Source organism: Osmia lignaria, chromosome 12, assembly GCF_051020975.1.
Source record: "Osmia lignaria lignaria isolate PbOS001 chromosome 12, iyOsmLign1, whole genome shotgun sequence".
Classification (NCBI taxonomy): Eukaryota; Metazoa; Arthropoda; class Insecta; order Hymenoptera; family Megachilidae; genus Osmia; species Osmia lignaria.
This window is the reverse complement of record NC_135043.1, coordinates 9,512,514-9,539,171: the sequence shown is the minus strand read 5'-3', so window position 1 is coordinate 9,539,171 and position 26,658 is coordinate 9,512,514. Positions and strand designations below refer to the sequence as shown.

General features: G+C 35.9%; 3 protein-coding genes and 1 long non-coding RNA gene across 7 annotated transcripts in view; 1 reads left to right on the top strand and 3 right to left on the bottom strand.

The window, feature by feature from the left end:
- The window catches only part of LOC117603143 (neural cell adhesion molecule 2), a 53,060-nt gene that overhangs the window by 4,917 nt on the left and 21,485 nt on the right, over positions 1–26,658 (top strand). For 2 of the 4 annotated variants that reach the window (XM_076691404.1, XM_034321983.2), the window contains exon 1: positions 18,456–21,420. The exons of the other annotated variants lie outside the window; for them this stretch is intronic. In XM_076691404.1, the coding sequence (XP_076547519.1) occupies positions 21,339–21,420 (82 nt within the window). In that variant the 5' untranslated portion in view covers positions 18,456–21,338. Of the gene's footprint in view, positions 1–18,455; positions 21,421–26,658 lie in introns of those variants that run through there. 4 annotated transcript variants of the gene reach the window in all.
- LOC143305964 (uncharacterized) lies at positions 364–3,342 on the bottom strand. Its single transcript, XM_076691405.1, has 4 exons — positions 3,025–3,342; positions 2,487–2,648; positions 1,992–2,153; positions 364–1,727 (listed from the first exon to the last, which is right to left on the bottom strand). The coding sequence occupies exons 1-4, from the start codon at positions 3,178–3,180 to the stop codon at positions 1,581–1,583; spliced, it is 627 nt and encodes a 208-aa protein (XP_076547520.1). The 5' UTR covers positions 3,181–3,342; the 3' UTR covers positions 364–1,580.
- LOC117602893 (uncharacterized) lies at positions 5,048–12,478 on the bottom strand. Its single transcript, XM_076691289.1, has 10 exons — positions 12,380–12,478; positions 11,975–12,239; positions 11,488–11,710; positions 10,943–11,396; positions 8,276–10,597; positions 6,379–8,182; positions 6,180–6,293; positions 5,707–5,918; positions 5,467–5,514; positions 5,048–5,401 (listed from the first exon to the last, which is right to left on the bottom strand). Exons 2-10 carry the CDS (start codon positions 12,234–12,236, stop codon positions 5,048–5,050), a joined length of 5,793 nt encoding a protein of 1,930 aa, XP_076547404.1. The 5' UTR covers positions 12,237–12,239; positions 12,380–12,478.
- Positions 16,717–17,135, bottom strand: LOC143305965 (uncharacterized). The gene is made up of 2 exons (XR_013063212.1): positions 16,931–17,135; positions 16,717–16,863 (listed from the first exon to the last, which is right to left on the bottom strand). It is a non-coding gene; the product is annotated as an uncharacterized LOC143305965 (long non-coding RNA).

The window sequence follows — 26,658 nt, the reverse complement described above, 5'->3', positions numbered from 1 at the left end:
ATCGTTATACCTTGTTATACATCTTTATCTCTTTAACAAAGGATTTGATTATAAACATGGTATAGCTCTTGTTCCCTTAACCTCTTAAGGACGGTAGACGTGCGTACATACAGACGCGTGCTGCCCTCAAGAGGTTAATGGACTTATCCTTCGTTGCTCGTGCCTTAATTTCTTTTCGAAGATTCTCTTGAATTGATACAAAGCATAAATGATCAATTTATCATATCTGATGGTATCTTCTTCATTCACAAAATCAGGAAAATTGATTTTTGATCGCCTCCAATTCGTTCCGTTCCCACGGTTAGTTATGCAGTTAAAGGACGAATCGAGTAGCACTCAAGCATCATTATTAAATGAAACGTGCAAACGTGTTGTGCAACATTGATTTTCTCTAATTGCCCCTTGTTCGCCACCCGGCATGGCTGACTTTACTGCGAATCGTTAACGTAGCTCCCTTTTCAAACAGTTAATTAATATGCATTGTCATTTAATTCGTTCCCATTGCCGGTCGGCCTTCGAACAAAAAACACACCCGTGAAATTTTCAAATGAAAATTCGCGAACGCTTTTCCCGGGAAAAGGCGCGAACGAGATGGAATTGGCAATAAACTTCGGTGATACACTTCATGCATAAAATAACTTTTTGTTTTTTCTTTCACAGGGAACTCTAGGTGAAAGTAGATTCGATGCATTTTTTAACCAGTTAAAATTTATTAACCCCACTGGTAGGAATTTAATTTGAAAACATTTTTTACACGGATTGAATATTTTTCGACACCTCCTAAAATACTGCATTGAAAAACAAATCGATAGATTTTTATTGAAAAATTTACCACGTAAAATTAATTCGGTGCTTTTAGAAACGAATGCCTCAACAAAAAGTGAATTGGATGATTTTTAAAGAAAAGTATCGATTTTATGATTCTTTATTGCATAGTTAATTGACTTAATTATGTTTCGTTTTTACGCGCGCGCTACACACGTGAACTTTTTATTGCCATTTTAATGAAGGGTACTAAAGGATCATAAAAGATTTTATTTGCATACATTTGATACTTATAAAGAGGCATGACCGCGAAAGGAAGATTATTTTCAACGCTAGTACCCCCATTTCGATAAAATACTGTTTCGTATAACAAGTAGAAAATATTTTACCGAATTTACTTCGTCCAATTGCGCACTGTTGTAATAAAGTATCATTTATAACGCGCGAACCGGACCACTTTGGTAGAGATTACGTCTGCTATATCTATAAATAATATTTTATCGAATCATCTCTAATTGCACGAAATAAATTTTTAATTCGGATAAAACCTACACACGTATCCTGTAAATTTTGTATAACAATCTCTTTTTACTTTAAATATTTTCACCATCAAGGAAATGATTGCGGTAATTCCTTTTTTAGTTATGCTTTTGTACACCGTATTAACAAAACAAAAATAGGAACAATTTTTGGAAAAAGAAAATTACAACGATTTAATATCTTGCAAATTATTTTTTAGTTTAAAGATTTTCGGTAAACGTATATATGTGAGTAATTAATAGAAATTTTAGATTAGTGCATCATTACAAAATTATTTACACTACTGTTATATAAATGTCAAAATTGGCAAGTATACCTGCGTCGTTCAGGAGCGTAATATTTATTAAATATTTTCCAATAGGAAATGTCTCTGGCAAACCGTCTTCGTTATTAAGTACAAAGTTTTCTGTTCCATAGACTCCCTGTAACGTAATGAATCCAATAATTAATTTATGTAATATCAAATTAAATATGAACATTTGAATAAGTTCATGTCCGAATAAGTCGGTTAGATATTAGAGTGTGCGGGTACCCGAAAAGTCGAGTCGGATCGGGTCGAAAAAAGTCAGGGGTACTTGGGGTGGTTCTTGAATTATATGAATTATGGTTTAGGTAGCCCGAATATTCGTATAGTTCGAGAACCCGGCCGAGCCCGTTTCGGGTACCCGCATACCCTTATTATATACCGTTTTTGGAGGACAGTTATCAGAAGTCATGCCGACCGCTTTTATCATCGGGGCTGCTATAGTGTGAGGTCCTTTTGCTACTTCGCAAAAGTTCGTTTCTATGTGAAGTCCAATATCATTCGTGTACTCGCCCATGTGAATTCCATACACTTTGGCCGCAGCCTGTAACAAATTTAACAATAACAATTGCTAGTTATAATAATACGTTATAATAACGCGTGGAATAGAGTTTCAAAGATTTTAAGTCCACTTCGTTTTTTAAAATGGAATTGTATAATTTTCTAAACGTCAATCGTTGCATTTTTAAAATCATTATCATTATATAAAACTATTAAGGTACTTGGGTTGAAAATTAATTAGTTCAAAAGATATCTTAGGGAGAGAGGTTCTAATAAAATTTTTTTAATGAAATTGAAAGGATTCCCTTCCCTTATTAAAAATTCCCTTAATGACTCTGTATATATTAATCTCATTGAAAATAATGTAAATACGTACTTTGACATCATCGGGAAAGTCTTTGATGATTTCAAAATGTGTGGATAAACTGGTCCCATATTCGCTATCGTCATTCACTTCAAGTTGACACGAGTCGTGTTTTATGTACTCGTCATTAGTGATTGGACATTCGGCGTCATCAAATATTATGTCGAGATTTGCCTTGTATCAAGAATAAATAATTTAAATTAAATGAAAATTTTCACAGAGATAAGTTTGGGACTGATAATAAGGGTCGTATGATATAGTTTTGTATTAACAAGAGAATAGTTTACTGGAAATGAGAAATTGAAAAATTAGTAATTTTGATAATAATTAGACTCAAACGAAGCATATACAAGTATATTAATTTTTAAAGGAATTATGCAAAATTTAGAAAACGAAAGTAATATGAAATACAAAATTAAATTAAAATTAGATTAATTCCTAGGATTAATTTACTTTTCCGCTCACAGGTGATTAATATTTAAAAAGAAATTCAAATATATAAATTCTATACACAAAATGATAATAAGACAAGAAATATTTTACTACTTACTTGTACAATATCCCATGGTAATACACAGAATGCAAGTAAGAGGAACATTTTGACAGGTGTATCAAGATTTTTCTTTCTGTCACCTGCACAAGTAGCATTAAACCTTGCTACTGCCATCCGCATTAGTATCCCATATTCCATTTGGTAACGTAACATCTCTGATCGTATCAGATGTCATTGTTTCTTTACACTTATAAAATTATCACAATGAACAATCATAACAATGTAATACACTACGTATATTATTTGATTACACAATAGTAACATTTATTTTATTTATTTCACTTTATATTTGTAAATTGATATATTCATAGTAAATGATTTGAAAGAGACTCCGAAAGATAGACAATAATTTTTCGTCATTTCAATTATTTCGCCTAAATTATGAACAATCTTGAAATTTTTTATTCTGATCGAATTCTGACCGAATCGGTGGATCGAGAAGTTTTTCTTAGAAATTTTTAAAAGATACGTATCCGTGTATCAATAGAAACAATCTTTCCAGTCTGAGATACAGACGTTAGCTTTTCTCAGTGTCCTTTTTCCTCTTTCGATGGCTGTATCGAAAAGAATACCAAATGGAATAGCCTATCGACCGTTAACATTGGCATGCTCCCAGTTCATCGACAAAGCAGACATAACGTGACTTGTATCCGCTATTTTTCGACTCTCTTTGACCGCAGAAAGCGTTATCGCAGTCTAGAGGAATACGTAGCACGCAGTTCGAAAGATAAATTTAAGATCTCAATCGTTATGTTCATTTTTCCAAGGGTTCATCGTTTCGCGTGATATTTGGAAAGATGAAATAATTGTTGGGGTAAACTGAATACACATGATCGTTTTGCGGAGATCAGTTAAAAATTCTTGAAAATTTACTCAAACCTTACATTCGGTTTATCTTTTGGGAGGAGGATCTTTTCTTATACACATTAAAATTTTGGAACTTTGGAACTTCCATCACTGACCTAATATATTTCTCCCTTTAATAATTCTTTTGAAAAATAGATTAGTTCATTTTCAAACCACTCGTAAACAACTCGCGAACGACCGACTTTTCCAGCCCTATAAAGTCCAGATTATCCCTGGAAGGATTGTAAACTCAGTTTCTAAATGACCGGGCAGTTTCGCGAATCGTATAAATTATTTCTGCTCGAGTAATTTAATCGTACGGCGCCGGTTACATTCTAATTAACAGGGATGCAGTGGGAAGGGAAGAGAAAATATTTTAAAAAAAAAAAGATAAAAAGAAACGTGGGTGAAGCAATAACGTGTAACGTTCTGGAAAACAGTAACAGGTAATAACGGCCAATAGATTTAGCGTGGTTCGCGTTTGTTCGATTTTGAGCGCGACAACGCGATTTCCTGTTTCGTTTCGAAGCCCGTGTTGTTCGATCGAGATTAATTCAATTGTACCGTGGACCGCATCCGTTCCCACGACTTTATCAGGAACCGTTGCGTCGGTGTGGGTGCGCATGATACGCGAGATACTACCGACAAAGAGTGCGCATATAATTGAAATGTGCGGCTAGATCAAGTGGTAAATGAATTGACGAAATCCGTTTAGCCGTATGTCCATTGGGCTGGAATTGGAATAAGCTCGTAAAGCGTCCGGTCAGCTACGACGTCCGTGTATTTTGCGTGACAATCGATCCTGTGACAATTTCAAAAATACCGATTTCCCTTTGCCGGTTTACCTTTCGTAAATTAATTATCTATGAAATTAACCTGATTATTTTCGATGGTTCGGTGGTTTTATATCATACGTGGGTACAGTAGACTCTCGTTATATCGCCGCGGAGGGAGTTGTAGAAGAAGACAATTTTTTAAACTTCTAAGCTCTCAAATTTGGAGAGATTTGCGTCTACCAGGTCTACGAATTGGTAAGACGATTCTTTGACAATCAATTTGAATTGTTTTTAATTTAATTAAGAGATATTACACTTTTTATTTGGAAAACTTACATCGGTGACCATGGTACATTAAAAGATACAATTTTCTCGTTTATGAAATGTCTTCAATTGAATTAGATTTGATCGTCCATGTTGAACTGAAGAGCTAAATTTCGTCTTCTCGCTAAATTCATTTCGTCGGAGATTCGAAGTAGATTAGCCTGTTCCTGTCGTAGAGCTCGTCTCAACTCTTGCAGCTTCCAACCTGCCTCTATTTGTTTATCTGCGATCTGCTTTTGCAAAGCAGCTATTCTCTGGTTCAAAGTATTATAATTTGCTCTTAATGGATTTATTCCAGGGCAAGGTACTGTTAGTGCTGTCGGTGTTGCCGGTTCACATGTTACTGCTCCGTTATCATGCTGCACCATATCCGATGTCAACAGGCAGATCTTGTCGTGAAGATCTGCTAACTGTGTCAATGTTAACGACTGAAAAAAGAAAGAAGCAAAATGAATATAAACTTACGTAAAGATAATGTTATCTTTGCACTTACATTTAGCCAAGAATCAGGATCGAATCCGGATGGTTTATCAGCAAGCTCCTGCATATCATAAAATGATTAATTAGTATATAATTATCACAGTAATAATTTTGCTCAATATAAGTAACGAATAGAAATTTTGTTTTCTATTTGATTCTAAAATCTTGATTTCTGAGCCCTATGGCTCAGGGATGAGAAAATAGGGATATAGCTAATTACAAATGATGTAATTAGAAATATGTGATTTCATACTTTGAGTTCTTTCAGCAAATCACCAATCTCTTGTATTTCCTTTTCAGTGTGATTGATATTTTCAGACAACAATTTAGACTTGTTTAACACATCTGCAATATCTTCCCTTCTTTGTGGATCGATTTCAGGTTCTTCTAATTGATCAGCCATTTTTGGCTCCTCTTCAACTTTACCTTCTAAATACATGATGTAGTCTCGAACACGTTGTACACCTATAAATAATACGACAATTGCATCCTTTGAGTGAAATAAATTTGTTTAAATTTATATTATTTAATAACTCAGTAACTAACTACACTGTGACTAACTACATATTTTTGAAAGAATAAAATTATAAGGGATGAATTATTATAAATAGCCATTCTGAGTGGTTTTATTTAATGTAATTCATAAATAGCTGTAAAAGTACTGCATAAGAAAAATACCAAGTGAAAAGAATTTAATATTGAAAAGAGATTTTATTGAAATTTTACCTTCGTTTTGCTTTTGAAATTTTTCGTTTAATAAATCGTTTGCCTTAATAAAGTCCCCACAGTCATCCACAATATCTTTGTCCATTTCTGTTTCTTTTGGTTCCACGTGTTTCACTGCATTTATTTTATAATAAAATTTCACTGACATAGGTAGAAATTATTAATTGATTGTTAAGTTAAAAAGTAATTATTATCAGACCTGCTGCTTTCTTTAATGCATCATTCACCACCTTCAAGTTTTCCAATTCCCTACGTAATTTTTCATTTTCCTCTTGGCAAGTATTCAATTGGTTAGCTAATTTCACATTCTCAGCTCTCAGTTCCTCATTTTCCTTTTTCATCCTGTCTATACCACTCTTCGCTGCTGCATCAGATTTTTCCAATTCCTCCTTTTCCTTTTTCAATTTACCTAAATCACCCTTCAAGTTTTGATAATCATTCTTCAATTTATCATTGTCTGTTTTTAGTTTCATCAAATCATCCTTCAAATTTTTCAATTCCCTGCGTAATTTTTCATTTTCCTCTCGGCAAGTATTCAATTCTTTAGCCAATTTCACATTTTCAGCTTTCAGTTCCTCATTTTCCTTTTTCATCCTGTCTATACCACTCTTCGCTGCCGCATCAGATTTTTCCAATTCCTCCTTTTCTTTTTTCAATTTACTTAAATCATCCTTCAAGTTTTGATAATCATTCTTCAATTTATCATTGTCCGTTTTCAGTTTCTCCAAATCATCCTTCAATCTATTCGATTTGTTCTGCTCTTCTGTTAGCTCGTCCTTCAGTCTTTCGTTTGCAGACTTCAATTTATCGAGCTCTGCTCTCAGTTTATCCAATTCATCTTCTAATTGTTTTTTCACAGCTTCGAGCTCTTTTAGTGCAGCTTGAACTTCAGCTAATGTATTCTTCAAGTTCTTGTTCTCATTCTCTAGATCATTTAACCGATCCTCTGCCTCTTTCAATTTTGACTTCAATTCTGACTTCAATTCTTCCATTTCATTTTTCAACTTTTCAATATCATTTTTCAACTTTTCATTATCATTTTTCACTGTTTTTAATTCTTCGTTCAATTTCTCATTATCCTTCAGCAATGATTCTTTCTCACCGCGAATCTTATCTAACGTAGCTTTGAGGGCATCCAGTTCCTCTTCCAGGTCCGCCAACTCCCTCGCAGCCAAATCCCTCTCAGCTTTCTGTTTATCCATTTCATTTTTAAGATTGTTAAGATTGTCTCGATGATGATTAAGTTCATTGATCAATTCCTCTCTTTCATTCCGAAGAGACGAGAGTTGATCGTCCAAGGATTTCACTTTAGCCTCGGCAGCTGCGAGTGCCTTCTTCAGATCATCCAATTCAGCATTCAGCCTATCAACTTCGTTTCTACATCTTTCCAAATCCTTCACTTGCGCTTGTAATTTTTCATTTTCTTCTTGACAATTTTTTAAATCCATCCTCACCTTCTCTGCGGCTGCCAAGTCTGACTTGAGTTTATCAATTTCAACCTTCTGTCCATCACCCTCTCCTCTAAGTTTGCTGTATTCTTCTTCGAGTTTCTTTCTTCCTTCTCGAAGATCCGCTATTTCGTTTTCTAAATTATCCGCCTTGGCTTTCAATTTATCGTATTCGTCTTGTAGATTATGTTTCTCAGCTTTCAATCCGTTTAATTCAGTCTTCAGTGCATCATTGGTGGCTCTTAACGCAGACATTTCTTCTCTGCAAGAATTTAATTCGTTTTGCAACGCTGAAAGTTGTTTTCGTAAATTTTCTATTTCGTTGTTGCAATTGTTATTGTCCATTCTAAGTTTTTCTAATTCGTTTTTCAAGCTTCCTAATTCCTCTTTCAGAGCTTTCATTTCCAAGTCATTTTTCTCCTTGGCTGATTTTTCTGATTCAAAGGCACTTCTTTGCTGATCCAGTTGTGAATTTAGATCAGAGATCTGTTTATCTAGAGCAGCGTTTACAGTTCGAAGGTGGGCTAACTCTTCTTCTTGTGCTTTTTTCTGAGCCTACAAAAAAGATAATGTATTTTTTAATTATTAGACTTATATTTTACAACGTAAAATTTGATTTTTAACAAATTTAAGAAAAATCTTATTCACCTGTAACTCATTCAAATCCTTCAACGCCTTTTCAAGTTCAGCTTTCAATTTATCGATTTCCATTTGAAGCTTACAATTCTCTAATTTCCAATGTTCAACATCCGCCTCTGATTTAGCAATTTTCGCCTCTAATTCAGAAATCTTATTCTTTAAATTATCAATTTCGAATTTCAAGTCCTGACTATCCCCTTTCGCCTGAGACAATTCATTATCCGCCTCTAACAAGCTTGTCTTTAGCATTTGATTTTCTTGCTCCAATTTTTCCTTTTCCCCTATAATTCCCTTCAGTTTCTCATTCAAATCATTTACTTGATTTTCCAGGATCATCAAATCGTTTCGCATTTTTTGATTGTCATTCATTTCATTTAGCAATTTTGCCTTCAAATCTGCTGCTTCGTTCTCTAACATTCTTAAATCATTTTTCAAACGATCATTTTCGTTTTGCAAACGATCAACCAGAGGCTGAAGATCCTTAATCGTATTTTCTGCATTTTCCAATTGACTCTTTAATTTATTTAATTCGTCGTTTAACGATTGAATTTGTTTTTGCAATTTCTCATTTTCAGTCTTCTGTTCTTCATTTTCCTTTTTACACGAATTCAACTCAGCTTTCAAACTATCGTTTTCAGCTTTTAACTGATCTTTCTCCGCTTTTAACTGATCTTTCTCCGCTTTCAATTTTTCATTTTCCGCCCTGCAATCGTTCAATTGTTTCTTCAACTCGTTCGCCTCGTTTTGTAAAGCAGAATACTCGTTCTTCAGTTCGTTTAATTTTTCCAGGAAATCGTCTCTTTCACGCTTAATCCCATCAATTTCGCTTTTCAACCGATCTTCTTCATCTTTCCCTCTGGTAGCCGCCGCTTGCAGTTTCTCGGCTGCTTTCTTCAGCTTCTCCGCCTCGTCCCTTAATGCTCCAACCTCTGATTTCAAATTGTCATTTTCATCGGTCAATTTTTTCAAACTTTCCTCCAACGAATCGTTTCTAGTTTTCAATTTCTGCAATTCATCACTGACGTCCCTTAATTGTGCTTTTGCCTCTGCGAGCTCATTCTTCAGATTATCTCTTTCACTTCTGCACTTCTCGATTTCATTTTTAATAGCCTGATTCTCTGATTTAAGATCCCTATTTTCTGTTTGCAGTTTGTCCAACTCGTCCGTACATTTATCGATGGCGTTCTTCAGCGAAGCAATTTCAGACTTCAATTGATCGATTTCCTGGCCAGATTTCTCGAGCTCCTTTTTCAGCCGATCGATCTCAGCCAGTAAATCGGTGTTCCGCGATTTCATTTGTTCCAGCTGGTCCACGACGTCCTTGAGTTTTCCTTCCAGTTCAGCGTTCCTGTCCTTCAAATCGCCATTTTCGTTCATCAAACGATCCCTTTCAGTTCTCGCATTTTTCAAATCCTCCTCGAATTTCCGTAGTTCCGAATCTTTGCTCTTGTCCGCAGCTTTCAACGCCTCCTCGGATCTTTTCAGATCCTCCATCTCCTGTTTTGCACGTTCAAGGTCATTTTCCAAAGCCTGGATATCACGTTTCAGGGCGTCGTTCTTCAGCCTCGTATCGTTGAGAATCTCTTCCAGTTTATCCTTCTCTAATTTCAATTTGCCGAGTTGTTCGGTGACATTATCCAGTTCGGATTTCAGACTCTCGTTCTTCGCGATCGCTTCTTCGAGCCGCCTCTTCGCGTCCTCGTTCTCCTTCAACAACGCGTCCCGTTCTTCGGCTGTTTTATTCAATTGCTCCTCCAGTCTGTTAATTTCTGCTTCCAGGTTGCCTAACGCTTGCTTCATGCTCTGGTAGTCGTTCTTCAAGGTGTCGTTCAAATTTGCCAACTCCTCGTTCATCTTCTTCATCTTCTCCAGCTCCGTCTTCAACATTTCCATCTCTTCGGCGAGCTTCTTCGAGGCTTCTAAATCTTTCTCAGCGATGTCTAATCGATTCTTCAGGTTCGAATTTTCGTCTTGCAATTTCTTCATTTCATCCTGACAATTGTTAAGGTTATTTTCAAGAGCACTTCTGGCTGATCTTTCGTCGTCCAACTGTTTAGACAGGGCTGAAATTTGATCTCTAGAATCATCTAGATCTTTTAATAATTTTTCTTTGTCATTCTTTAACGATTCTATTTTTGATTCTAGATCTTCTTTCATAGCATTACAACGAGCAAGTTCGTTTTGTAGTTTGGCAAGCTCTTCTAATAACTGATTTCTTTCTAATTCTAAATCATATAATTTTGGCTTAAGATCTTCTAATTGTGATTTCAAGTTGTTCAAACCTTCTAAGTTTATTTCTGATTGCCTTAGCTCGTCTAATAGTTCCCTGATCTGAAACAAGATTATATTATCTTTCTGTTAAGAAATTGTTTGACAAGATGGGAGAGGGTAAATTTAATTTACTAAAATTTCGGACAAGTACAATGGTAACCCTGTTAAGGATTAAGGATTAAAATCTCGGGGATTACGGATTAAAACCTTGAGGATTAAGAGTTCTTTTTCCCTTCTCATTTTAATCTTTTTATATATACGAGACCTTTCTTCTGTTCATTAACTTGGAGGCTATGCTTATTCTGTTTATTATTATTCTTTTTTCATAATATCAGTTCAACAAATTTTACTTACAAAACTTGGAAAAGAACAAAAATTATTTTAATTTTAAAACTATTTCAATACCTTGTCGTCTTTCTTTTGAAGTTCCGCTTTCAATGCTGCAATTTCATCCAATAATTCTTTCTGATCACTCATCCCTTCCTTCAGGGAATTAACGAGATTGTCCTTTTCTGCTAATTGCTCTCTCAAATCAGACACAGTCCCTTCGCAATCTTTAAGCTTCTGCAGCAACTCAGATACGTCAATGTATTCTGGAACGGTGGTTGTTTCGACCGATTTCGGTTGCAACATCCTCCCAGTTAATTCCTTTTCCTCCATGCCAGACAACTGGTGTCGTAACTCAGCTATTTCAGCTAGAAGACGATCGTTCTCAGCTTGTAGATCATCGCACTCCCTCGATTGACCGCCTTTCATTAATTCACGAAGTTTCGCTCTCAGACGATATATGGCGGGACAGCTGACGTCCTCCTCGGTTTCCGCCAGTTTTAATCTCAAATACGATATCATGTTTCTGAGTCTGTTAAAACAAGACAAAGTGTATTGAAATGACAACATTCATCGGTTAAATCGTTTACGTTTAACAGCAGAATAAAACCTGGGACCAGTACTCTTTTTTCTCGAGTGCGAAACGTTCCCTCAAATATCTCATCTTCTCTCTGAGGCAGTGAACCGACGCGTAAGGATCGTCGCAGCAATCTCGCTCAGCGAGAGTCTCCTCTAGATCTCTGACTTTATCGTCAAGCACGGCATTAGCATTTTGTAACCTTTCGATTTCTTCACGGGAATGCACTAGCAGAGGATCAGGCTTCAATATTTCATCCGCATTTACACCTGGAAATAAATTCGCTACTAATGCTCGGTTGCAAATTTCAAAAATAAGATAAAAAATTATTTAGACCGTAAAAGTGGAAAATTTGTAGGAATGGCAGATCAATGAACGTCCATTGTATAATTAAAATTAATATTGGTTTATATCCAGATCACTTACAGGCGCTTAAGAGAACTTAATTAAATTAACTCGTGAAGGGGTTAATTGGTTCGCTGGGAATTGACAGGGAAAGCGACAAAAGGGTAAGAAGTATCATACATCGGTACCGAATGACTGGAGGGCTTTTTTCAGAGACCTATTTTCACTCTCCAACTGAAGCCTTTCCATTCGCCACTTCTTCATTTGACACTTCATTACGGTGAGCTTCCTTAGAGCAAATGAAAGGTCGTATATCTCTGTTTCCTTGGTATCGTCATCGAAGGGGTTGTAAATGCAGCAACAGCAAGGTTCGTTCGGGGGGTTGATCGATTCTTGGGAGGACGGTGTGTTGCATCCGCATCGACAAATTGACAATGCATCTTCGTCCATTTTCTAAATAATTTTCTAATATAATTTCTAATTAAACGATCTACGGGTTTAGTTGCATCTTTGTCAGATGGTAAAATAATAACGAGTAATAAATTTAATAATTTTTATAAAAGAATTGAATATACATTAATTAGTTTTTCTACCTTGATTAAAATATGAAGATTCAATACCTTATCAATTATAAGACCCTTCTTGGATTCTTTTATAATCGTCCAATCTGTTTGCTAGATCATAGCTTACAGGTTACGCGAATCTAATTATTTTCTATCCACGTAATCGAATCACCGATGTAAGTAAATTATGATTATCAACTAATTACGAACAGTTCATCGCACCTAAGCGCAAAACTGTTCTCGTACAGCAGGTAAAACATTAAATATTCAACTAAAATATGAGGTTGGAATGATGTATTTCACTGCGGCAGTCATGCTTTTACTACCACACTGTTGTGGTTATTAATGAAGATCAATAATCTGATTTAACGTCAGACCGTCTATTTTATTGAGTCACGTAATTCGTTCATATTTTAATAGTATATAGCAGTGATTCTCAACTATTAGTACAGGGAAGGTAATATTTTAATAAGAATTAATCAAGAAAAAAATTTTAATTTATAACAATTTTAATGTATTTACGGTTTGGTAATCGTACAGTATCCAAATATTAACTCCATTATTCACATTAATAATGAAAGATTACACTATTTATTTCTAAATTACTTTTAATATTAATAAAACCAAAATCACTGAAAATAGTATAATTCATTTTGTTATGCAAATATAATAAATTTATTCTAAGTATCTTCCGCGTTCACTTCCCATTCGTGTATCAAATGTAAAAATTGTTCATTTAAAACATACTTCTCCAAGAAAATCTTCAGTTCTTCGTCTATCTTTTCGAATTTACCAGCTCTGCCGGTATATTTTTTAATCTTTTCAATGGCACCCATTACGTAGCTGTCAAATCCTTCGCTAATTCTCTTCACCTTCTGATAATCGCCCTGTAATTCGTTCGCTCTGCGTATAAGCTCGGAATTCCTTTTCCTTAAGGCATAAAGCTCGTTCTTCAAAGCGGCCTTCTCAGATTCCGACTGATCCAATTTCGTTCGAACTGTATCGAGTCGATTCTGTAACGACTCCTTCTCCTCCCTCAGTTTCGTCAATTCCACCTTCAAAGCTCGAATTTCTTCCCGTGTATTTCGAACTTCGCTCCAACGTTTTTCGTCCTCCGTCGCGTTTACCAGGAAGTTACATCTCAAAGTGTTTACCTCCATCTTCAGTGCACAGTTCTCGATCTTCAATTTATTTATGACTTCCAGCAATCTTTCGATCTCTGTTTCGGATTGAATATCCAAAGGACATATGTCCGACTGATTTATACACGCGAGCGTGCCAATATTTTCGATATTACGGCTCGAATAACTGTTGATCTCTTTATAATAAAGATTAACAATTTCCAATTTATTCGACTGTTCGGATTCATTCGTACCAATTAGAATTTTCTGTTTCTTTAATTCGTCTTTCAAACGAGTCATTTCCATCTTAATATGAAAATTTTGCTCTTTCAAATTGAATACTTCAAATTTCAGCGTTTCGTTCTCTACCGTCAGCAGCTTCTTCTCTTCTTTCAATTTTATTTTAGAATATACCCGTTTGTCGGATTTCTTATTAATCTTATTAGTCTCATTATCAATCTTTTTGATTAATTTCCGTTCTTTCGAGCCGTTGTTTCTCATTTTCGAAATTTTCAACTGGAGATTGTTCACGCGTTGCTGCAATGCGTCCTTTTCGTTCTTCAACGCTGAACTTTCGATCTCTAATATCCTCAGCTGATTCTCGAGTATCCTGCACTCGCTGAAGATCTCGTTCAATTTTATTTTCAACTCGTCGTTGATTTTCTTCAGCGCTTGGTTGTTCCGAGCCGAATCGTCGAGCGTATTTTGAAGCGAGGCGTTGGCCGATCTCGCTCTGTCACACTCCGTTCTCAATTTATTCAATTCGACGGAGGAATATTCGTTCTCCGTTTTAACTTTATTCAACTGATCTTTCAACGCGACGTTCTTTCCATCCAGTTCATTAATACGCGTCACGAGGTCATTCTTTTCCGTCAGGAGCACTCGCACACGTTCCTCGAGGCTGATATTCTTCAAACTTAAGTCGTTCGAACCGTCCCCGAGCTTGGAATTTTCGAATTCCAAACGTCTTATTTTATCCTCAGCCTCCGCAAACTTGGCCGACAGATTTTCTTTAACTATTCCAAAGTTCCTACCCTCCTCCCGTAGAACACCGCACTCGGATCTATATTTATCGATATCGTCCTCGAGTTTCAAACATTTCTCATCCAATTGCTCCTTTCTATCAGTCAAATTTATCAGTTCGGTGTTCAATCGTTCTTTTTCATTTTTCAAATGCATTCGTTCGATGTCCAATTTATTATAGTCAGATTTTAATTTCGTCAATTCGATCAGCCTTTCTTCACCGATGCTCTTCTCGACCCCAAGTTCGTACACTAATATCTCGTTCTTCGATTCCAATTGACAGATATTTGTTTCCAATTTAGATTTTTCACCGAACAATCCCTCCAATTGAATTTGTAAATGAAATATTTCACGATTTGCGATATCCAGAGCTTCCTTGGACCTCGATGATTCACCAGCTCTGGTGAAGTTTGTAAAATTATTAGACTCCTCGAATTCCTTCACTCTGTTTTGCAACCTTTCGTTCTCCTCGTGGATCCTCGTTAGTTCAGCAATCTTTGTCTTCAATTCCCTTTCCAGAGAAACTTTTTCAACAACGATGACGTTCATCTCTTGGTTCTTTTTCTCCAGAGTATCGTGCAAAATCTCATTTTCAGCAGCTACGTTTTGCAACTTCTTTCTTGTTACATTTATGTCCTGATTCACCTGTTGCAGTTGTTCCAGCTCCATCCTGGTGCACTCCTGTTCGCGTTGAACATCAAATGCTTTCTCTTCCAAAGCTTTATTTTTTTCTGTTAACAAATCGACCTCTCGCTCCTCCTCCTTAAGCAATTCTTCCATGTTAAATAATTCCGCTGACAAGGCGTCAAGGTGTTGGTCTTTCTCCCTCGATTTCACTTTTAATTCGACCAGAGAATTTTCCAAACGTTCTATCGTTTTTAACAATACAGAACGATCGTTAGATACGACGATTACTTCCAATTCCTTGATCTCCTTGCATACTCGACCGACGAAATCATCCAATTTCTCTATCTCCTCGTCCTCGTTTGAACCATCGAATTCGCTTATCGTTATTCTAACCTTTTCTATGATCACACGGAGATCATCGATTTTCCTTAAATATTGCACACCCTCGAACTCCACCGTTCGACAATTTTTCTTCACGTGCTCCTGCTTCAATTTACCAATCTCCATGTTGATCTCTTTTAAAATAGATTCAATATTAGATAACTGTTTCGGATTGAATTTCGAGCAGTTCGATAGATTTTCTTTGGACTTCAATTCCATGTGAAATTCTCTTAAATTGATCCTAAGCTCAATGATTTTTTGAATATATTTCAGACAGTCCAAATCACCTGCACCTAGCAGAGCTTCATAATCGTTTCTTAATTTATTTTTCAATCCAATCGCCAATCTTTCGATATTATCCAGATTAATTTTACCAAATGAATCTATACTTGAATTGTCTTTGAATTTACCTAATTCTCTTTTTATACATTCCGTCAGATCATTCAATTCTGTGATCCTTTTTTGATAGTCTAAAATACTACCACTTTTAGAGCGCAACATCGCCTTTAATCGATCGATCTTAACATACAAATGATCATTTTTTAATTTTGATCTGTGTAAATGATCGTTCAAGTTCACTAGTTCCTCGGATAAATTAGCGATAGTCTCTGCGATTTTGTTAACTATATCCGTGAATATTATTTCCATGGTATGATCCACCATCATGAAATGCTTCAATTGGCATTTTAGATGCTCCACTTCGGAATTGTGTTCGTGTCCGTCTTCGACCTCTTTCAGTCGACTTTTTAAGTATTGGATCTCGTTGTTTAAGTATTCTCGTTCGACTAGGTACTCTTGATTTTCGTTGGTAAAAGAATCCGAGTTGACGGTGGAAAATTTAATGTCGGCGATTTCCTGCTTTAGAGATTGATTATCAGCCTCGAGCCGTTTGATTTCCGCTCTTTGATGCTCGATCAATGGGTCAGCGTGCAGGGTATCGTTTGTTTCTTTGCTAGCTACGTGGAGGGCGAGCTTCAACCGCCAAATGTTGGAGGTAAGCTTGACACGGTCGTCGCGCCACCCCCGCATTCGCTTCATTATGCCATTCAGCCTGCACAATGTGGTGGCTGTGACTTCCGCTAATCTCGTCTTCTCTTTGTAGTCGTCATCCTCGGCAATCGATAGGCAATTGTCTAGATATCCCTCCTCGGTCATTGTTGGATTTTGGAATTTTAATTTCGTCAATGGAATAAGGATCTTGGCTTAATTCGTAGGAATTAATTAGGCGACGGTTTTGATAATTGTTCCTTTTGTATAAAGTTACATTTGGTATCTTAAAGAGTGTAACTTTCTCTTCTGAAATTTCTTTATCATTTTACAATCTGTAACAGATATTTATACGTGCGAGGGAACCAGACCCACCTATAAATAATTAAACGAACGTATAATTAAATGAATAAAATGAAGAGATTGTTCTTAAATAGCGTACCTTGAAATTAACAACAAAAAGAAAACATTCAGTACATGGTTAACATAAATTTTAAAATAACACATCAAATTTTCTTCTTATCTAATGAATTTTGTATTATTCTGAAAATTTTCACATTTTTATAAAGCCAATAATTCACTGTCTTGCTGGCATTTCAAGGTTAAAATTTATGGTTAGAATTTTTAAATACTGTCATGCAGTCATATCGTTTCCTTTTTGTTTTATTGGTTTTTAATAAAGTAGTTTCAGAATGATTTTATATAACGAGAAAAATATTAATTATTCAAATTACAAATTAAAATGAATTGTATATTTTTTTATTTGCGTGTAGTAAGTATTAAACAAAAATTTTCTTATATAAAATGAAGAACTTTTGCAATACTATATTTTTTTATTTGCAACCACCGTGAAAATTTAATTGACGGTATACACTCTTAATAACTTATAACCGAACCGTGAAGCCTATCAAAGTAATCGAAGACTTCGATATCGTGGTATAACTTTCTTAAAATTGGAACACCCAATAAAACGTTCCTAACGAGAGTTTGCGAGTAGAGTGATTCAATTATGGCAATCGTTTAAATGGAAAGCGAATGAAAAGTTTCGTACCCCCGTTGCTTAACTTTTAGCCAAAATTGAATGCAGTCTGTGGGCCACCTTGATTCATGCTAAAGTGCTAATGAATGTACTGTATAATTGATTTCTAATATCAAAGATATGAACTATTCGAGAAAAGCTTAACGTGTTAAATTGATTTTTACATTTTAAGGGAATAGAAGAAATAATTTTTAATATTAATTTCAATAAATAAGCCGGGGCTGTAGAATATTTGATTATTTTTAACGAGATAAACTACATCAATGTAATTCTACGACGCTTTGAGGTTTATGAAAAGAGTTTCGAAGAATCTGGTAAGTTTTGTTATGCAAACTTCCAGCTCCGATTGATTTAATTATTAATTTATTTCGACGAGTTTCCCTTAAGTATTTCGAACATCGTTCTCGCGCAATATAAATGAAGAACCTTAATAAATATTTATAAAAGACAGATATTTACCGGGTGCCGTGCTTGTCGAAGAACAAACGAATCAAGCAGTCCTGTTAAATATTTGCTATAGAAATGAACAGAGGGAAATTAAAGTAGAATCTTCGGTATTAATTAAATTCGTTCTTCGATTCTTGTTTATAAGTATTAAAATTGATAAATGTATTCATTATTAATTTTGTGGCAAATATAATTTATCCTATATTACTTGGGGGTAAAATCAAAATTTCGTTCAAAAAGATTGAAAATGTATAATCATCGCTATTATTAATTACTATTCGCTATTTTTCGGAGGGGTTTCTGAACGTTATCGATTGATTAGAATCATATGTATCTACTGGATGATATTCTAGAGATTTAAACAAATGACAATTTCAAGGGGTCATGTCTGACATATAAGCCATACAAGGAGGAACTTCCAAGGAGAAAATGATATCCTTTGTTGCCTTTGTTGCATGCGAACGAGCATTGTTATGGAGCAAGATGAGTTTATGATTGCCTTGGCTAGTAAATAGCCATTTTCAGTTCATAATAACAGTCTTTTCTTCGATTCATGGATAAAGAAGAAACAAATTTTGAAATTCTGAAGTAGAGATCCAAAGCCAAATCAGTCTACTACAGTAGTACAATTAGGGTGAAGGGGTGGAGGGTCATAAGGTCCAGTAGATTCATCTTCCGTATTAACTCTCGAACGGCGGACCATGTAGAGAGCCCTAATTTTAATTTAATCCCCGTCTCTTCTATTGGACAATTATGGTTGCATTATTGGTCAAATAGATACCATTTTGCATCCAAAATGGTAATTACAATGGTTCGTTGAAAAATCAGCCATCATCGCATTAATTCACGAAGACAATTGAGAATTTCGAGCATTGTAAATGTGTATTTTGAACTTAACCCCTTTCTTAGGCCCTGCTCCAGGAACTTATTGCGGAAGCAATAAACTTCTTTTGCGGGCATCCCATTGTCTACTTTTCCGAGCTTTTAGTAACCTCGTTGTAACTATGACGAACGTGGCATTTCCTATCTTATTCAACGAATCCCTTTGTAACCGATTCAAGAGATTATAATCGGGAATAAGAAGTCCTTCCCGAACCTTTTAAGTTCTTAGTTAACGCGATCAAGTTTTCGAGTCGGAATTTAAATTGTTATTTGCATCTAAATTAAATATGCACCCTCCCCTATTCTAAGATTCTAAGGTATCAAGATTTGAAAATTGCAAAATTTCAAAATACTGAGATTTTAGGGTTCTAAAACTGTAAAATTGCAAAATTATAAAATTACGAAGTTGTAAAACTCTGATAAACCGTAGACTCTCCATTCCGGGCAGTTTAATATAAAATAGTTCGTGACAATGTAAATATTTTCTCATTTAAAATAAAATAGGAATGACGTGTTCGGTTAACATAATTCAGTAAGTAAAGTTTACCAGTTTATCACAGCTGTTCCGCTAACTTAATTACCAAGGTGATAAAAACGTTATTTCGTTTGTTCCGACGGAAAACGTAGAAGCGACAAAAGCGGAGAAAGTGTGAGTCTGCGATACATATTTATGAAAATGTTCATTTGAAAGTTCTCCATTAAAATGGAGAACCGTTTTCAATTGCTGGCTGTAAACTTTTATTTTTTTCGCTTTTCGTTTGAGTAACGGCTAACTTTCAGTCAGAAATATTGCAACATTTCGGGACATAGAAATTTGCCTCTGTCACTTCCCCATTGTTTGCCTAACAAAAAGGGATGAAACTCAGAAAAATCAGTAGAGCTTATTTCCGGTACATAATTGGAATTTTGTACAGTAACGAGCATTGGTAGGCTTGTACATAGAAGTTTTAAGATTTCAAAAATCCATGATTCATCGAGAAATCATTTCGCGCTTCGCGCATTAATCGATAGGGTAGCAAAACTTTCCCGATTCATTGTAAATAATTGATAATCGGCTCCTCGAAACGTTCCTCGCTAATCTACCAAATAATGAATTCTCACACCAATTTCTAACATTTGTCTGTTCGTCGAAGGGTTGAACAAGGGGGTAGTCTGTAGTGATCACATACCGGCGTGGAGGGGATATGAAAAGTGGTCGGAGAATGCTTTAAGCTGCCGCCGGAGGGTGGCGAAATCGCACGAAACGTACCGAGCTGAACCGAAAGCTGCGTTGCCCCTGTCAGTAGGCCTGCCGCAACGCAGCAGTGAGCGCGCCTTCTACTTTCCGTAGAGATCGCGCGCTTCTTCGTCGGAATCCCATCGATATTCCCAATGATTTTCACTAATCTTCACTCTCTACATTCTTTCTCTTCGTTCTAACTAAAATAAACCAATATTATCCATCATTAAATTCCATTCGTGTATCATCAACCGAAAGTGTCTGACGTTGAAGTTAAAATCGTGATCCAGATAGTTTGTGTGCTTTTGTCATTTCGTGAAACATAGTTGTATCAACTGTTGCTCCTAGTAAACTTTCAATCAACTACAGTGAACAAAAATTGGTCGAATTTAAATATAATTCATAATCAAGTGATTATTCACAAGTTGATATCTCTGTCTTCGCTGGAAGACACTCGGTTTAATGAATGAAAATGAAACAATCTCACTGGCGTATGAAAAATCCGAGATATCTTCAAACTTGACGACGATTAAGGTGATACTTTAACTCCATGGGATCGATGAATAACTCCGTCGCGTTATGGTGCACCATGAAAGGACTCTGACGATACATGGTACGATGATACCATCCGACGTACCCTGATGATATCGGTTAGGTGTTGGGGTTCGTCTATTTCCAGCGTCCAACTTCCACGTCCTACGACTTTATCCTGAAAAATAGCTGCGTTACGTCATTATCGATGACGGGTAGGCGCAAAGTGTAGCCGTGTATGAAGGAAAACGTTAATGGACCGTGGATCGTGCATACGATTAGCCGATCGAGTAGCTCCATTAATAACCGTGCAAGACGCTTTATAGACTCAGGCAAACGGTTTAAAAAGGACGAGAACCCTCGGTTGGAGGCGCATTCTCGTTCGTTCGTTTCGTCAATGAACTCCGATGTCTGTTAAACGCGCGGTACCTGTGGGTGTGTGATTATTCGTCGGATTATTCTCGAGGATCCAGCTGTTACTCGTGTCGAGGATAGAGTAGTCGAGTGTGTTGTGAAGTTTACACGACGACGTGTCAGGTCGGATAGACCGGAATCCCAGAAGACGTAGAGAATCGGTTCGGAAGTGGAGTTTCAAGCTATCGGAGAACTAAATTCATTGAAACTTATCAGCTATCTCGGCCAACTTGCTACCCCGCCAACAGGATATCCGAAGGGGAGAGAGAGAGGGCCAGGAATCGTCTATTCGCTCACAGCCAGACACAGTCGGCGAGGATGAAGGGGTTGCTATTCCTGATGAGCATGATGGCTCGGTTTGTCGCGGCGGAAGTTTTCCTCGGCAACGTCGATGAGCCGAGTAAGTGATTGAAACTTCTGATTCCCGTACAACTGAGCTCGCAGGAACGTTCAATTAAGACGTAAGAGTAATTCTATTTGCGATTAAGGGGACCTCGCTTAAAGCGACAGCGACATCCGTTTCCCGACATTTTGCTCTCTGATGAAATGCAATTTTCTCCTGGCTTTTGAATTACACAGAACGAATTGTTTCGTCTTCCTTGTTCAGTTTGGTTAACTGGTGGTACCTGGTTGGGAAAATTGAAATTTCAGATAGGAAAACATTTTTATACAAAACTACATAATTGGTATTTGATTGATATCTATTTTCATCTATTTCTTCCGAAAAAAGTACACGGTATTCAACGCGTTATCCTCTCAAATAATTTGATAATTATTCTTCGCGTGACGTCAGAACGTAGAGAAGAAATAAGTGAGCGAATTTGAAATGAAAATTTCATAAATCCCCGACTGAACAATACGGTTATTTGCCGGGCTAATTGTTTCCTGTTCCCGTTTCCAGTCGACGCCGAAATTTCCATTCAACGGGACGCGGTAACGTTAGCCGTCAAAACGTTCTATGCGTGGATCGTTGCAATTATGCGTCCAATTAATGCCGAAAGACAACTCGCCACGGTGTCAGTCATCGGTAATGACGCTGTCGACAGGCTCATAATCGTTATAAAGCACTTACCGTCCCCCGATCGTGCCGGCGCGTGAAATCCATGAACACGTACGATGAAAAAATATAAGAAAAGCCATTAATTCGAACCGCGTTCCGTGATATACGTGAATAGGGTGGAGAATTTCACTGTCAATAGTTGTTTTGCGGGTAACAACGGCTCGGTTACGGCACTGCGCGACATCGTACGAAGCCGCAACTCGTTTATTTAATCGATGCATTATGCAAATTGATATAACGGCTCTACTTCGAATACAGTAATCGACCACCGTCTCTCGACCGATTCACAACGGGACAATGTGTACGCCGAATAATTGGCAGTAGCATGCTGCGGGTTCGAAATCAAATCTACTGAAGTAGCTCTTCATAGCTCAGAACTTGAAACGATGAACACTGCCAGGATTCTGTGTATTCAATTGGAGTATTAGAAGGTATTATTCGATTGTGGTCCTCGTACCGTTTGTTTCTTGAGAACCGAGATATTCTATTCAAAGTTAGTTAGTCATATTTTTCGTTGTTAAATTGTAGATACTGCATAGTATAATTTGAGAGGGGCTGGAACAGAACAATGAGAACAATAGGGAAATTAAGAATTAATTTAACAGTTACAAAATAACATCATTTAATATCCAATAAATAATAAATATTAATTAAAGTTGCATTTGTCAATCAATCTCAGTATTTCGAATAATTTATTTTAATTTATTCATGTAATAAATAATTAATTTCGTCCTTTAGTTGAACATTACAAACAATAATTTTCAATTAAGCAATTATTTGAATTGAAATTTATTTAGATAATGTTGAAGAGGATTTTTTGGGCCCAGGGCTATCGAACCTTCGACCCCCTTACTTGATAAATTTGTTTCAAAGATTTAAATTTATTTTAAATAAAATTAAATAAAATTAATTCGTAAACAAAATTCCATTCAGTATATTTTTGACTTCCATGTAAAGTGGGGGTCTTAGGTTGTAGCCTCTTAGGCCTCCTTTTAAATTTGATTTGATTTTAATTATAAGATTCTGAATCTGCTGAAAAATCCTTTTGTTCCAAGATTCAACAGATAGAAAAAATTCTTCCAGTCCTCTCATTGTGTACAAAATGAAAAGACACGTAGTAGTCGTTTATCGTGGCAGAAAAATTATGGCGTGGTCGAGCAACACGACAGTGTGGCCGAGGAACTGTCCTTCCTCTACGTGCATGCAACAACTTAAGGGTAAAGTAGCTGGTATTCCTGGCTGGTATACCTTTACAGGCGAAATTATAATAAATTCACGATCCTACGGCACCGCAAGCCTCCGTAAATAATGTCTAATCGTAGTAAAATCGATGTTAAAGCGCCACGTTATCAGTAGTCGAGATCAATATATTTCACCAAGTATTTTGTGGCATTTTCTTTCCTCGAAAAAGCCTGCTATCGAACAATTTTCCACACGCGAACCGAGTATGCACGGCTAGGTTGGGATATTTCGTTATAATGATACGGTAACGTTGCGGTTCTTGGACGATTCGCCTGATGAAAGTATTAACTCCATCGCGGTTGAGAAAAGGATATTTCAGGAATTGTTTTTAAGAAATTGCATCGCCTAACACTTTCGCGAAATTCTGCACGTCTGTCGTGTTCTGACTTAACAGTTATGGAACGTACACTCGCGATTAAATTAGGTTTCCCTAAAGAAAATGAGTTTTTCAAATGTTAATATTAACAATATTAATATTCAAAATACTTTAGAAAGAAAAATAATATAATTTTTAATTATTAAATGTTACAAATGTTGGAACATAACTGAGAAGTATGAATAATAAATATCAATTCAAATTTTCCCGCGTAAACGTTTACACGCAAGTGGTGGGGGATGCAGAGTTGCATGACGGGGCCTCCCGCTGCAATGTCATTCTTCGCGCGGCTGCCTAGGGGGAAGGATGGGAAGTCGGGTAATCATTTTTTTGGGGTAAGCATGATTTAATTACGAATAATATCACCACAATCTTTAGTTTATCATTCCAGGGGTAATTAAATAAATGAATATCATATTATTATTAATAAATAAATTTTGCAATTTAATAGAAACTTAATGCATGAGACGTTTTATTTTTGAAGTAAAAAGATAACGTTCCATATTATCAGTATTATTCTTTAAAAAATGTTGGGTAGTTTTTTTTAAATTTTATTTGTCAATAATATAACACTTAGAGAAATGAAGCTGAAAATTTTTGTGAAAGTTGACATGTGTCAGTTTTGGTGAAATTTTAGTATGATGTAGTACTTGAAAAAGTATTCAATATATGTTTTCTTTATCAGTCATCATTCACTTTCAGGGGTAAAAACAGACCTTGAAGTTGGGGTTGGAAACCATATTTGTTCGAATATCCCTGAAATGGTTCTTTGTAAAGAAAAAAGTTTTTAATATAAAACTTGTGTGTCTTTGAATACTAAACCTTCCAATATAAATAGGTTTCCAAAAAGTTCTACCTTTGACTACTTTTAATAGAATAACAAAAAATGTGGGAAATTTATATTTTTTTTATAATTTCAAATTATTAATAGTCTTTATTTTAGAGAAGTATTTAAGGGATATTAACAAAGTTTTATTATTATAACAAACAACATTTATTTACACCATTAAAATTCTTACAATTTCCCAAAAACGTTGTACCATCATTAACGAGCTAGCTGCATCGTTGCAGTTAACTTTAAATGCATCCTTTCGAAATAATTTCAATTTCAGCGGTCTTTATATCTCTTAATTGCTTCCGCTTCCGAAGTTTTCCACCGCGGATGAAGGAAGTTCATAGAACATGAACGCTACACTGTACAGGCGTTTCTTGATTAGGAATAAAGAGAGCTGCGAGTACAAACCATACCGGAAGTATAACGACGAATGCGCGGAAAAGGATTGCCCATGGGACAATGTTCGCATGGTGCAACGCTCGTTGAAAAAATGGTTTTAATATTTAATGTATGTTGAATGCGATGAAATATCAAAATCTTAAAATTTCCATGCTATTCAACATACAGGAAGGGTTATAAAATTTTGCAAGGTTTCTAAAGGGTGGGAAAAATCTTCCATTTACTTTGTTTATTTAATTATTAATTATTTAATTTAAAAAATGGATTAGGTTGATTTCAGTTACGTTAGATTAGGTTCATTTCATTTTCAATCAATTTTATACTACTTTGGATGAAATTGACTATGTAGATTTCTTTAAGTCTAAAAAATATGAAAAAATATATCAAAGAAATGCTCGTTGGCATTTTAATAAGGTTTCAAAAAATGCAAAAATTAAAGTGCCGTTCTATTTAAAAAAATGGAAACGTGACCCATCTCGTGCCTCTCGGGGAAGCGATAGTAGTATCTTACATATTGCATGAAAGACCCTCTTGCATTCATAACGTAAAAAAAAAAATTTGTCACTATCCCTATTACTTTAAAAGGAAACAGCTTGCAATGCTTTATGCGACTCATACTTTACATTTGGGGGATGTAAATTTTAAATTTTTAACTTACAAAATTTTAAAATAGCTTTAAAAAATAAATGTAGGAAATTTTTTTTAGAAAATCAAGAACCGTTAATTGTTGAAGTAATAATATAAGCCAGTAATAGTTGGAAGCAAAATTCAGTTTATTCATTTATTTTTACAATATAATGATTATAGACCCATATCATTTAAATTATCATTAACGTCTTAAAAGTGTAATTATTACAAAATAATCTATTCCTTTCGCTTCTTTGATAATCGCTGAATGAGTAGTTGTAAATCATTGTTGAATGGAGGCGTATACGTCCGAACTTTTCACTGTACCTCTAACAACGGGCATTAATTACGTAGGAGAACTCTAACCAAAATTACTAGTAGTTGTTTGGAAATGTTGTAAACATTACAAGTACTTTACAAAAGTTTTCATAGCTATCACTACTGTACAGAGTTGAAAATTGTGGTGACCTACATTGCTACCACCTCATTTACAAACACTTCAAAATTTCTGGGTCATACAGACCCAAAGCGAGACGACAGGTTCGGCGAGTGGAAGGTTTAGAAGGTGGTCCCTTGCAAAATGCGGTTCTGTTTAATAGAGTAAATAGGATTTACCAAAGAGAAATTAAAAATTGTGGTAAACCAGTTAACACCCATTTTAAAGAAAGTTTCGAGCATACGGTACTAACGTTTCTTGATTCGAGGCGAAGGGAAACTACAATTATGCGCTCGCTACGACAGCACCCCAAGAGAAATACAGAAAGGGAAGACATACCCCTCGGGATATCATCCGCGTATACGTCGCACCACAAGTTACGAGGCAAATGGAAAGAGGAACAGGAGAAAAAAAAGTAGGTTTCAGTGTCCTCCACGAGACAGCAGAGTAACGATCGGTGACTCCAGATAACCGGAAACTGCTCGTACCGTATGTATTCAGGCCCGTAGATATACTGGACGAGACACTTGAAATTACCACCTTGATTTACCTTAATATTATTATCTTTAGAGAAAAATAAACTAAGTCAAACATATAGGGTTTTAAGGCGATAAAAGGTGTACACTGGATCGAGTAAAATTATTTATAACAAATTCAGAGGAT

Coding starts and splice junctions, on each gene's coding strand:
- LOC143305964 (XM_076691405.1), bottom strand. CDS start 3,180: ATGTTACGTTACCAAATGGAATATGGGATACTAATGCGGATGGCAGTA. Junction 2,649..3,024: donor TACCATGGGATATTGTACAA/GTAAGTAGTAAA, acceptor TCTTGATACAAG/GCAAATCTCGACATAATATT. Junction 2,154..2,486: donor ACTTTCCCGATGATGTCAAA/GTACGTATTTAC, acceptor AATTTGTTACAG/GCTGCGGCCAAAGTGTATGG.
- LOC117602893 (XM_076691289.1), bottom strand. CDS start 12,236: ATGGACGAAGATGCATTGTCAATTTGTCGATGCGGATGCAACACACCG. Junction 11,711..11,974: donor AAAAGCCCTCCAGTCATTCG/GTACCGATGTAT, acceptor ATTTATTTCCAG/GTGTAAATGCGGATGAAATA. Junction 6,294..6,378: donor TGCATTAAAGAAAGCAGCAG/GTCTGATAATAA, acceptor AAATAAATGCAG/TGAAACACGTGGAACCAAAA.